The sequence below is a fragment of the Chlorella variabilis genome (genome assembly GCF_000147415.1).
Source record: "Chlorella variabilis unplaced genomic scaffold CHLNCscaffold_15, whole genome shotgun sequence".
In the NCBI taxonomy this organism is placed as follows: Eukaryota; Viridiplantae; Chlorophyta; class Trebouxiophyceae; order Chlorellales; family Chlorellaceae; genus Chlorella; species Chlorella variabilis.
In genome coordinates, this window is record NW_005435073.1 from 413,575 (window position 1) to 425,088 (window position 11,514).

The following is an 11,514-nucleotide window of genomic DNA, read 5'->3' on the forward strand; positions in this document are numbered from 1 at the left end:
GCGCTGAGCCCCGCCCTGACGACTTCCCTGAGCACCTTGGCGATCAGCCTGGGCGATTTAGAGCGCGATGAAGAACACGACAAGCGCTACGTCGACCGGCTGAAAATCACGGCGAGGGGCGGCAAGGGCGGGAACGGGTGCGTCAGCTTCTACCAGGGAGCGTCCAGAGGTAATTTCGTGCGCAACGAGACCTGCGCTGCAGCGGGTGGCGGCGGCATGTGCGCACATGCCGCCAACCGCACGCAACTACTCCCGCACCTGCAATTCTACCCGGGGTGCTCCAGGGCGGCGTGCCACGGCCGATGGGGGCAGCGGAGGCGACGGAGGCAACGTGGTGGTGCGCGCAGTGGCCAAGTGAGTGTCGCCTGCGGGTGCAGCCGCATGCGGCGGTTGCGTCGGGCGCCCAGAGCTGGCGCCGCCCTGTGATGTGCTTGCACCCCTGCGCATGACACACACCACATCCTGCCCCCCGCTAGCCGCTGCCCTGATCTGCTGCACCCCACGCATGCACACCATCACCCGTGCCCCGCTGGCCGCCGCTGGCGCAGCATGAAGAGCCTGGCGGGCGTGCGCCAGCTGTACAAGGCCCCGCCCGGGCTACACGGCACGAAGCAGCGGCAGCACGGCCGCGCAGGCAGGGACGCGGTGGTGCTGGTGCCGGTGGGCACCGTGGTGCAGCGCCTGCGGCAGCCCGGGGACGCCCCAGCGCCAGCATCGGCGGCGACAGAGGAGCAGCAGCAGGGCGGGGAGGAGGAGGAGGATGTGCCAGAGTGGCTGCGCCGTTGGCGGCAGTCCTTCTCGGGGGCAGAGTACAGCAGCGGCTCGGACGGCGGCAGTTCGGACAGCGACAGCGACGCGGATGAGGAGCGAGGGGATGCCTCCTACGCGGGCGCCGGCGGCGGCGCCGCGCGGGCCGCCCAGCAGGCGCAGCAGGACCCGCAGCAGCAGTACCAGCTGCTGGCAGACCTGGTGGAGGACGGGCAGGAGGTGGTGGCGGCCCGGGGCGGCCGCGGCGGGCGCGGCAACGCCGGCCTCAAGGCCACGCCTAGCCGCCCTGCTCCTGCCGAGCCGGGGCAGGTGAGCCGGGGCCTGGGCTGGGCTGCGGGCCAGCGCCGGCGGGGCAGCGCACCGGGGCTGCCTGCCTGGCCTTGGCGCAGAGGGCATGCACACGCCGGCTGCCGTGTGCCTCGCCAGCCGGGCCCAGCGGCTGGCGCCACCCTCGGCCCGCCCTGCCCCCCGCCTGCCCGCTGCCGCAGCAGGGTCTCCCCGGGGAGGAAGTCCGCCTGCTGCTGGAGCTGAAGCTTCTGGCGGATGTGGGTCTGGTGGGCCTGCCCAGCGCGGGCAAGTCCACGCTGCTGCGTGGCCTGACGGCGGCGACGCCGCGCGTGGGAGACTACGCCTTCACCACGCTGTCGCCGCAACTGGGGGTGTGGACGGCGCCCGACCCAGCAGAGGAGCCCATAGTGGTAGCAGACATCCCGGGGCTGATAGAAGGGGCACACCAGGTGCGGCGCCACGCCGCAGGCGGGCCAGCCAGCCCTCTGCCTTTGCCAGCAGCTCGCTGTCGCCGCCGCGCGATGCGCAGTGCCCGCTGCGGGCGGGGACGTGGTCTGCGGCAGGCGCCGGGCAGCACGCTTGCTCTGCCGCCTGCGCCTCTCGAGCTGCCTGGCCAACTGCCCAGGTGGCTACATACGCGCGTGTATGCGCACGAGCAGGCTGTTCAGCCAGTCCACCAGCTGCTGCTGTTGTGTGTGCGCGTGTGTGTGCCTGTGTGTGTGTGTGCCTGCGAAATTGGGGGCTCTGGAGCTGCGTGGCGCCGCTCTGCTAGCTTGAGTGCCTGTGTGTGCGGGTGCGCTTTTGTGCTTGTGCCTGCAGAACCGCGGGCTAGGCCATAGCTTCCTGCGCCACATCGAGCGCACCAAGGTCATCGCCTATGTGCTGGACTGCCAGTCCGGCAACGGAAGTGAGTCAGTCAGTGCCTGTGGTGCCGCCCGGGAGCTCCCTGGCAGCCGCAGCGGGCTGGGCGGGGGGGCTGGCCGGCCCCTGCCTGCTCGCCTCCCGGGCAGCCGACGCTTCGCCGGTCGGCATCCGCTGCTGGCAGGCTGGCGCGCTTGGCTGGCGCCCCCTGCCTCTCCTGCGGCTGCCCCTGCCCTTGGCTGGCTGGCCAGCCTGCCAGCCTGCCAGCCTGCCTGCCCGCCAACCCGCTTTGCGTGCCTGCACGCCCTGGTGCAGGGCGGCCGGGGCCCAAGTGCTGGGACCAGCTGGACACCCTGCAGCGCGAGCTGGCCGCCTATGCCCCCCACCTCTCCCGCCTGCCCGCCCTGGTGCTGGCCAACAAGCTGGACGCGGTGCGCTCGCCGATGAAAACGCTGGAAGCGCTGCGCCGCCGCACCGAACTGCAAGTGAGCTGCTGCCGCCGCGGGGAGGCGCCTTTGCCTGCATGCAGCGATGGCAGGCGGGCGTGTGTGGTGTGTGATGGTGTCTGTGGCTGTGCCTCAGAGCCGTTTTGTGCCTGTGCGATGGCGGGGGGCGGGTGGAGACTGGCCGGCGTGGTGCAACGCGGACCGCGGCGCTGTGTGAGCGTCCGACCCTGCCTGCCCCTGCCTGCCCCTGCCTGCCCCACCCCTGTGGAGCAGGTGGTCGGCCTGTCGGCCACGAAGCGCTCCACGCTCGAACCCAAGGGCACCGCCATGGCCACAGGCGTCCCATATGGTCCACAAAGTCATCTGGCGGATATGATTGCGGAAGTGGGCGGCTGGGTGGACTGGTCAGGGAGCCTCACCCCACTCGCCTTCCGCCTGGCGCAGCTGCTGCACGAGGCGGGCGCCCGCCGCCGCGCACCGGTCTGGGCGGAGTATTGTGGCGGTGGCAGAGCAGCAGCAGCAGCAGCAGCAGCAGCAGCAGGAGGAGGAGGAGGTGGAGGAGGAGGAAAAAGAGGCGGAGCACGACTGGCGGTGTTGGCGCAAGCGCCTCAACGAGGGGGCTAACGAAAGAGGAGCATGAGGAGTGTGCTGGGGGGGGGGCTGGACAGCTGCCGGCGCATGCATGGGTTCTATCCGTTTATGCCTTCGCGCAGACATCCCTGCGGTGGTCGTGCCTTGGCTCCGTAGCGGGTGCCGGCTGAGGTGCAGGCGGCCCCGGGCCTGCTGCCGCTGCCCGATCCCGCCCTGCGTATCCACCCCGTGTAGCGTATACACAACCCTCCCTCCCACCCGCCGACTTCTCTGCACCACGCCTGCCGGCTGCTATAGTCTGTTACACACCAGTGTGCCGGCTTCCATGGCTCCAGCGCCGCCAGGCGCGCTTCAGCGGCAGGGCCGGGGCGCTCCGAGGCGCTCCTCGGAGCACGGGGGAGGCGCCCCGTCATCCCGGCGAGGGATCTGCGTCGGCGCTGAGTCGCGGGGTGGATCGATCCGTGTGTGTGCTGTGCCTCGGTGGGCCCGTGCCTGCTGCCCAGCCGCAGCCGCGCGCGGCAGCGCGGCGGCCGCGGCCAAGGAGGGGGGCACGAACCAGGGAATCGCCCACCGCCCGCAGCCCCGCGCGCAATGAAATGGGGCAGGGGCGTTTGTCTGCGCAATGTCAGTGCGGAAGGGGGGCCGAGGGGGACGAAAATTGACGCGAAGCAGCACGAAGTAGGAAAGAAGAGAGGGCGTAGAGTGCTGGTGAGAGGGCGGGGGAGGGAGCAGCTGGGACATGGGAAGCGAGCAAGCAAGGTGAAGCACGAAGGAAAGGGGGGACAGATGGGAGGATGCATCGCCTGCGCCGGTGCAGAGGCGCGGCGGGGGGGCAGGGGCAGCGAGGCCCAGCCACCCCCCAGCCAAGCCGTCCGTACAAGCAGCACAGGGGGAGGCCCATTGAGGGGCAGGACATGGGTCCTGTGTTGGGTGGGTGCGTTGGGGTGGGGAGCTTATTGCATTCACTACTGCTCAGCGGCGCTCATCGAGGGCCGCTGGTTGGCGCCGGCCCCGCCCCCAGGCGCGGCGCAGCGTGCCAACAGGAGGGCGGGGGAGACGGGTGGGCACAGCCCGGCCAGCCGCACGCGGGCGCCCGCTGCAGCCGCCGCCGCCGCCGGGTGTGGCGGCGCGGGCGCGGGCCCAGGCACGGGCCTCCGCTCTAGTCCCAGGCAGACGAGCCGCCGCCACCGGCGGCGCCGTAGCCACCGCCGCCGCCGTAGCCGCTACCGCCACTGTAGCCGCCACCGCCATAGCCGCTACAGTGACGCGCAGGCAAGAAGGACACACGATAAGGGCCCTCCCAGCGCTCTGGAGCGGGCTGCTGCAGGCTGGCACACGCACAGAGCACACACAGCAGCGGGGGAAGGCAGGCAGGCACGCCGCGGGGGCGCCACTTACCCGCCACCGTAGCCACCGCCACCGCCACCATAGGCGCCGCCCCCATAGCCGCCACCACCGTAGGCGCCACCCCCGCCGCCATAGCCACCCCCGCCGTAGCCGCCGCCGCCGCCGCCGTAACCGCCGCCGCCGCCGCCGTCGCGGCGGAAGTCGCGGCCGCCAAAGCGGTTGCCGCCGCGGCCGCCGCGGCTCTTGGATCCGTAGGGTGCGGAGCGCTCCAGGGTGGAAAGAAGGGGGGGGGGGGGGCGCAGGGGCAGGCAGGCAGGGCACAGGGCCGGTCAGCCAGGGGGCGGGCGTTTGCTTGCATGCACGGCGGCGGCGTGTGCCCACAGATGTGAGAGGCAGGGACAGCATGATGAGCCTCAGTACCACGCTCTGCCGCCTTTAAAAGCACAAAGCCCTGCCACCTCCGCAGCACGCCTGCCGCAGCCACCAACCCCAGCCCTGCTGCCCGCCACACCTGGCCTAGCCCAGCACCAAGCCCAGCACCAAGCCCAGGCCAGCCCAGCCCAGCCCAGCCCAGCCCAGCCCAGCCCAGCCCAGCCCACCCCCCCCCAGCCCAGCCCATCACCCCCAGCCCAGCACCAAGCCCCAAGCACACCAAGCCGCCTCCCACCTGCGCCATGTTCTGCAGCCAGGCGGGCACCTCCTGGTTGGTCTCGCTCAGGATCTCAACCAGCTTGGAGGAGATGCCTGCGGGGCGGGGGGGGAAGGAGGGCCAGAAAGCAAGGGAGGAAGACAGGGAGGGTGACGACGGGACAGACGTAGGAGGCAGGAGGGGAGGGCGGCTGGCAGGCATGCGCAGGTGCGGCGGCCGCGGCTCGCGGCACCAGGGAGCGCATGCGCGCAGCAGTACCACGCGCGGCGGCACACCCGGCGGTACACCCGGCGGCACCACCCACCCGTGTCCTTCTCCGAGAAGAAGGCGGTGGCCAGGCCCTTCTTGCCCGCGCGACCCGTGCGCCCGATGCGGTGCACATAGTCATCAATGTCTGAGGGCAGGTCAAAGTTGATGACGTGGGTGACGTGAGGGATGTCCAGGCCGCGCGCCGCCACATCCGTGGCCACCAGCACCGGGGTGCGCCCCGTGCGGAAGCTGCGCAGGGCCTGCGGGGGCGGAGCGCAGGGCAAGGCGGGGGAGGGGAGGGTGAAGAGGGTGTGAAGTGGGTGCCAGGCAGGGCAGGGCAGGGCTGCGGCGCCCCGCCCGCGGGCTCCGGAGGATCCCCTAGCGCCAGCCGAGGCCCGCCGGCGCACACCCCACGCGGCGGCCAGCCCCGGTGCACCAAGCCGCCACGCCGCATGCACAGGCCAAGGCCCGGCGGCCGCCGGCGGGCCCGCGGCGCTGCCCACACGCACCGCCTCGCGCTCCGCCTGCGAGCGGTCGCCGTGGATGGAGGTGGCGGGCAGGCCGTTGCGGCACAGGAAGTCCTCAAGCGCGTCGGCGCCCTTCTTGGTCTCCACAAAGATGAGGGTGAGGCCCTGGGGGCATCAGAAGAAAGCGGGGAGGCGGGCAGAGAGTGGGGCAGGAGGGCAGGGCAGGAGTGGGGCGGGGAGCGGGCCCAAGCGCTCAGGCGGGGCGTTGGGGAGGCCGCATGCGGTGCTGCAGCCAGCCAGCCAGCCACACACACACACAGAGGAGCAGCCCAGCTGACGAGCACGTGCTGCCCCCAAAGACTGGCTCCCTAGCACGCTGCCACGCCCCCAGGCGCCAGCCAGCCCCAGCCACGCCCCAGGCAGCCCGCTGGCAACCAGCTTCCGCCCGCTGGCAACCAGCTTCCAGCCAGCTGCCACCCACCTTCTCCAGCGTCTGCAGCAGGTCCAGCACCATCTGGCGCTTGTCCTGGATGGGCACGTACTCAATCACCTGCAGGAACCGACCAACCAATCAAACCCATCAGTCAAATCGATCAATCAATCGATCAAGTGATCAATCCATCAATAAAGCAATTTAATCAAACTCAGACAAATCCAGTCAATCACCTGCACGATGAGGTCGGTCGAGGACCCCACGCGGCCCACCTGCAGGACGGGAGGAGGCGGACAGAGAAAGGGTGGCGGGTTGGTGGTGGGGGGCGCAGAAGGGGGTAGGTGTGGGATGCGGCGAGATGCCAGGCCCAGCAGGCCAGCAGGCCTCGGCAGCCCCCAGCAGGCAGGGCACCCCAACCCAGCAGGCCCCCCAGAAACAGAAACCCTCCGCAGCAACCCCAGCCCCCCACACACACACCACCACACCCACACCCACCCCCCCACACCACACTACCACCCCCACACCCACCGTGAGGAAGATGTAATTGTGCAGGAAGTCGGCGGCGAGGCGCTGGATCTCCTTGGGGAAGGTGGCGGAGAAGAGCAGCGTCTGGCGCTCGCCGGGGCGTGGCATGTCCTCCTCATCCACAATCCTGCAGAGTGTGTGGGTGGGTGGGTGCGAGGCGTGTGGTGTGGGAAACAATGTGTGGAGGCAGGGGCAGGGCTGAGGCGGGAGGCTGGGGGCGCAGGGCGATGAGGTGGCAACGTGGTGGCAGTGGTGGTGGCGGTGGTGGTGCCCGCCGCAGGGACAGGCAGCACCAGGCGCGGCCGCCCTCCACGCAGCTTATTCCCCAGGCAGGGGAAGCGCACGGCGGGTTGCGCCGAGGGCGCGGCAGGCCCCGGCGGCAGGGCCAGGCCTCCGGTGCGGCAGCAGGGCTAGGGCTCAGGCGTGGCAGCCCCGGCAGCGGGCCTCGCCTGCGGATCTGGGGCTCGAAGCCCATATCCAGCATGCGGTCGGCCTCATCCAGCGCCAGGAAGCGCACCTTGCTGCAGGCAGGCAGGCAGGGCGCAGGCGCAGGGGCGGGGCGGGAGGAGGGGGGCGGCGGGACGCGTCAACGCGCGGCGCGCAACAGTAGCACAGTGGCAGAGCCATGAAGGAGCTCCCTGCTGCAGCGGCCGCGGTGCGGCCAGGCCTGGCCTGCGCAGCTGGCCCACTGGAGCTGCTGCCAGCCGGGCATCCCACTGCAAGGCTCCTGCTGGCACCCCCGCCCCACCGCCAGCCAGCCAGCCACCCTGGCCACACAGCGACGTACACCCGCCGCCCCCAGCCAGCCGCCCCGGGCCCCCCACACGCGGGCGCACCCCAGCGACACGCGGGCGCGGTCCATGATGTCGATCAGGCGCCCGGGGGTGGCCACCAGGAAGTCGCAGCCGCGCTCCAGCTCGCGCAGCTGTTCGGGGAGGGAGGCGGGCGGACGGGGAGGGGGTTGCGAGTTGGGCGGGCGGGGCGCGGCAAGGGCCGGGAAGCAAAGGCAAAGCAGGGCAGGGCGGGAGGGGCAGGGGGCAGGCGCTCCCAGCTTGCTGCGCTCGCTCCTGCCTGGCCCACCCCACCCCCACCGCCACAGCAACACGCGGGGCGGCATGCCTCACCATCCCACGCCACACACACACACACACACACACACAGGCGGCCGGCGCGCACCTGCTGCTGCTGCGGCGCGCCGCCGTACACCACCACGGGTCGCACGCCGGTCTGGTAGGTGAACTTGCGGGACTCATCGTAGATCTGGGTGGACAGCTCGCGGGTGGGCGACAGCACCAGCGCCAGCGGGAAGGCCTTGCGGGAGCCGCGCAGCGGGGTGTAGCCTGGTGGGGGGCAAAGGGGTGGGGGGTGGGGGGCGAGGGGTGGAGCGAGGGTGAGCGGAGGGGGCGAGGGCAGGGGGTGGGGGCCGGGGGAGCCGGCGGCAGGACAAGCCGGGGCGCGCGGGAGGGCTGGGTGTGTTGGGTGGCCCACCACGCCTTCACAGCCCCTCTGCCCGGCGCAGCCAGGAGGCGGGGGCCGTGCGGCGCCTCTGGGAAAAACCGCCGCGGCCCCGCCGACCGCCGCCGCCGCGCCCTCTGCCACGCAAGGCAAGCGAGGCAGGCGGGCAGGCAGGCAGGCAGGCAGGGGCGCGCACCCGAGCGCAGGATGTTGCCGATGATGGGGAAGCAGAAGGCGGCGGTCTTGCCGGAGCCGGTCTGGGCACAGGCCATCATGTCCCGGCCCGCCAGGCCGATGGGGATCGAGTAGCGCTGTGGGAGCAGGCAGGCAGGCAAGGGGGGAGATTGCCGCGACCGCCAGCATGGCCCCCGCTGCCCGACGCAGAGCAGCAGGGCAGCGCGCGCCCCTCCCACCCCACCACGCGGCGCGCCAGGCGGGGCACACGCATGCCTGCCCCTCAAGGAAACCGAAACCGCGGCGCGCCGCCGCCCGCACCTGCACCGGCGTGGGCTTGTTGTACTTGCACCGCTTCACGTTCTCCATCAGCGCAGGCGGGAGGTCGACATCCTCAAAGGAGGAGATGCCCTCGGGGGCGTCGGCGCCGCTGACCTGTGTTGCAGGGGAAGATGGAGCAGGGCAGGGCAGGCCGGGGCGGGAGGAGGCTCGGCGGGGAGGAGGCTCGGCGGGGAGGCCCGGCAGGCAGCCCGCGGCAGCAGGCAGCGCGCAGCCAAAGGCGCCGGCTCGGCGGCCAGCGGGCCCCGCCGCGGGCCGGCCCGTGGCAAGCGCCAGCTCGGCGCCAGCTCGGCGCCTACCAAGCAGCTGCTTCAAATCCAAAACGATGCTGCTGTGTGACATGTCAATTCCACTCACCTCCACCGGGATGTCCTCATAAGCGTCAAAGTTGATGCCCGTGTTTTCGGCGGTGTCAAACATCGTGTCTGCCGCCTGCTTCTCCCGGTCGCTGCGGCCACGGGAGGCAGGCAGGCAGGCGGAGGGAGCGTGAGCGTGAGCAGGGGCGTGGGGGAGGAGCGTGCGTGGAGCGAGGCGTGTGCTGGGGTCGAGGGGCGCAGCGCAGGGAGGCGGCGCGGGGTGCGGGGACGCGGCACACGCAGCGGCCCCGCGCGGCGCCCCGGCAGGGCGGCTGGCTAGGGGCGGCAGCGCGGTCGCGCAGCGGCCGGCGCGCGGGCGTGCAGGCGCGGGCGTGCAGGCGCTAGCGGGCGCGGGCATGTGGGCGCGGGCATGCGGGCGCGGGCACACCTCTCGGCAAAGGGGTCCTTCTCCTCGCGGGTCTCCCAGCGGCCGCCGCCAAAGCCGCCGCCGCGGCTGCCGCCGTAGCCGCCACCGCCGCCGCCGCCGCCGTATCCGCGGTCCCTGCAAGCAAACGCTCAGGGGGCGGGCAGGCAGCGCATGTTGAACAAGAGTGGCTTGCAGCGAGGGTGGTGCGCGGAGGCGCAGGGAGCGGCATGCACGTGCAGCACGTGCGGGCGCCAAAATGCTCCCGTGTTCTGAACGGCAGCAGGGATACAAGCCGTGTGTTCTGCCGGCAGCACGCCTGCAGCAGCAAGCAAAACAACGCCCACCTGCTGCCGCCGCCACCTCCCCAGCCGCCACCGCCACCGCCATAGCCCCGGCTACCGCCGCCGTAGCCACCGCCGCCGTCGCCGTAGCCACCGCCACCCCTGGAGTAGCCTCCACCATAACCACCGCCGTATCCGGCGGCAGCGCCTGCATCTAAGGGCCAAACTGTTGTCAGCGAGCATGCTGGAGGCGGCCGAGTCCAGCACAGTCAGGGCAGCTGCCTGCGCCCGTTGTCATGCGCGATGCAGAACGCATTTGCCGACCCAAGCCCCAGCGGCGCGCGCAGGCGGCCCAGGGCCCAGGGCTCGGATGCTGTAGGTCGTGCAGCGGCATGCGGCGAGTGCTCACCGCCAGCGGGAGGAGGAGGAGGGGCAGAAGCCACTGCAAAGGGGACAGGGGCGGGAAGCAGCGCCGTCATGCTCGACTCGGCGGGGAGGCGGCGGGCATGGGCTGATGGCGGGGCGCTGCAGGCCTGCTGCCTGTTCAAACACTCACCAGCACCCCTCAGGTGCGGAGGGACATAACCAGAGCCTCCCTGGCGGCCTCCATAGCCACCACCATTGCTCTCATCGGCCCAGGAGCTCATAAAAACGGACGCAGGGGTTGATCCACAGGTTACCTGTGAACTTGGATGTGACCGTGAGGTCAAAGAGGGGGAAGCAGGCCTGATTGCGGCGTTCTGAGCCCCTGCCTAGCTGGATGCGACCTTCTTCCCGAGGCGCCAGCACCCTCTGGCACGCCCATTTCGTGGCCATCGTTGAGATCAGCGTGTGGGTGTGCCAGTTTGCAGCGGCACAGCGCCAGCCGCCTCGGCGTGCACTCTTTGGGTGCCTTATCAGTCAGTCCTGGGCGCCAGCGCTCGGCGGCTTTGGACCCTGACCTCGTTTCGTCGGTATCGAGGTGCGTGGACCACCAGAATGCGCCTTGGTGGCGGTGCCCAAGCCGCAAGGTCATGCTGACGTTCTGCTGCTGGGGTGCTTCAGCACACCCCTGCCGCCCCTGCACGCCCCCTCTGTCCAAGGCCTGTGATCGGAACAACGCCTGAGCGCGCACCGGCGCCTGCTGTTCCACCCGGTGCCGCTGCAGGTGCCTGTGCAGCAGCGCTCTTGGCGGCAGGCAGCAACACCGGCGGCAGCAGCCCCACAGCCTGCGCCAGGCAAACCCAGCAGCCCTAGGCCATCGCCAGCAGCAGCAGCAGCACAGGAGAGGCATGAAGGCGACATGCAGCAACAGCCGCGCCGCGCTGGCGGGCGCGCCGCTCCGCAAGGCGGCGGCGGCGGCGGGGCGCCGCCAGCGGGCAGCACCCGGCCGCCTGCAGGTTCAGGCGCTCAAGATAAAGTGGAACGAGCCCTCCGAGAAGCCCAGCAGCTCCAAGGATGAGGGGGACAGCGCCACGGCAGCGGCCAAGCCCGCGCCGGCCGCTGCGGCAGGGCCAGGCAAGGCGGCCGCGGCGGAGGCCGCGGCAAAGGCCAAGCCTGCTGCCGCCGCCAAGGCCGGCGAGGGCAAGCCGGGTTCCGACGCCGCCAAGGCCGCCGCCGCCGCTGCAGCCCCTGCAGAGAAGAAGCAAGCCCCAGCACCGGCCGTCGCCGCACCGGCAGCCAGCAACGGCAGCAGCCGCACAGACAACCTGGCCGCGACTGTGAAGGAGGTGGCAGCAAAGCTGGGAGTGATCCCCCCAGAGAAGCCGGCCGCCGCAGCCCCCGCAGCCGCCAAAGCCGAGCCTGCCGCCGCCAGCGCCGAGGCGCCGCCGGCGCCGGCTGCGGCCAAGCCGGCCGCTGCGACGGCGGGCAGCGCGGCGCCTGGCTCGCTGCCGCCGCCGCCGCCGCCGCCGCGGGAGATGTCTGTCATGGGTGCTGA

General features: G+C 71.7%; 2 protein-coding genes across 2 annotated transcripts; one reads left to right on the forward strand and one right to left on the reverse strand.

Moving 5' to 3' along the window:
• Positions 1-226: 226 nt before the first annotated feature.
• On the forward strand, positions 227-2,381 carry CHLNCDRAFT_25193 (hypothetical protein; the record flags this gene model as incomplete). Its single annotated transcript, XM_005845924.1, has 6 exons — positions 227-354; positions 549-672; positions 931-1,077; positions 1,260-1,505; positions 1,876-1,971; positions 2,262-2,381. Coding segments are annotated over 6 exons (861 nt in total), but the record flags the coding sequence as incomplete, so codon positions are not given.
• Positions 2,382-3,488: 1,107 nt separating this feature from the next.
• Positions 3,489-10,240, reverse strand: CHLNCDRAFT_31911 (hypothetical protein). The gene is made up of 16 exons (XM_005846048.1): positions 10,153-10,240; positions 9,660-9,822; positions 8,950-9,040; positions 8,575-8,688; positions 8,276-8,390; positions 7,801-7,964; positions 7,461-7,549; positions 6,969-7,145; positions 6,628-6,751; positions 6,333-6,371; positions 6,148-6,216; positions 5,709-5,831; positions 5,255-5,459; positions 4,969-5,045; positions 4,353-4,567; positions 3,489-4,210 (listed from the first exon to the last, which is right to left on the reverse strand). Exons 3-16 carry the CDS (start codon positions 9,010-9,012, stop codon positions 4,114-4,116), a joined length of 1,671 nt encoding a protein of 556 aa, XP_005846110.1. The 5' UTR covers positions 9,013-9,040; positions 9,660-9,822; positions 10,153-10,240; the 3' UTR covers positions 3,489-4,113.
• Between the last annotated feature and the right edge of the window lie 1,274 nt (positions 10,241-11,514).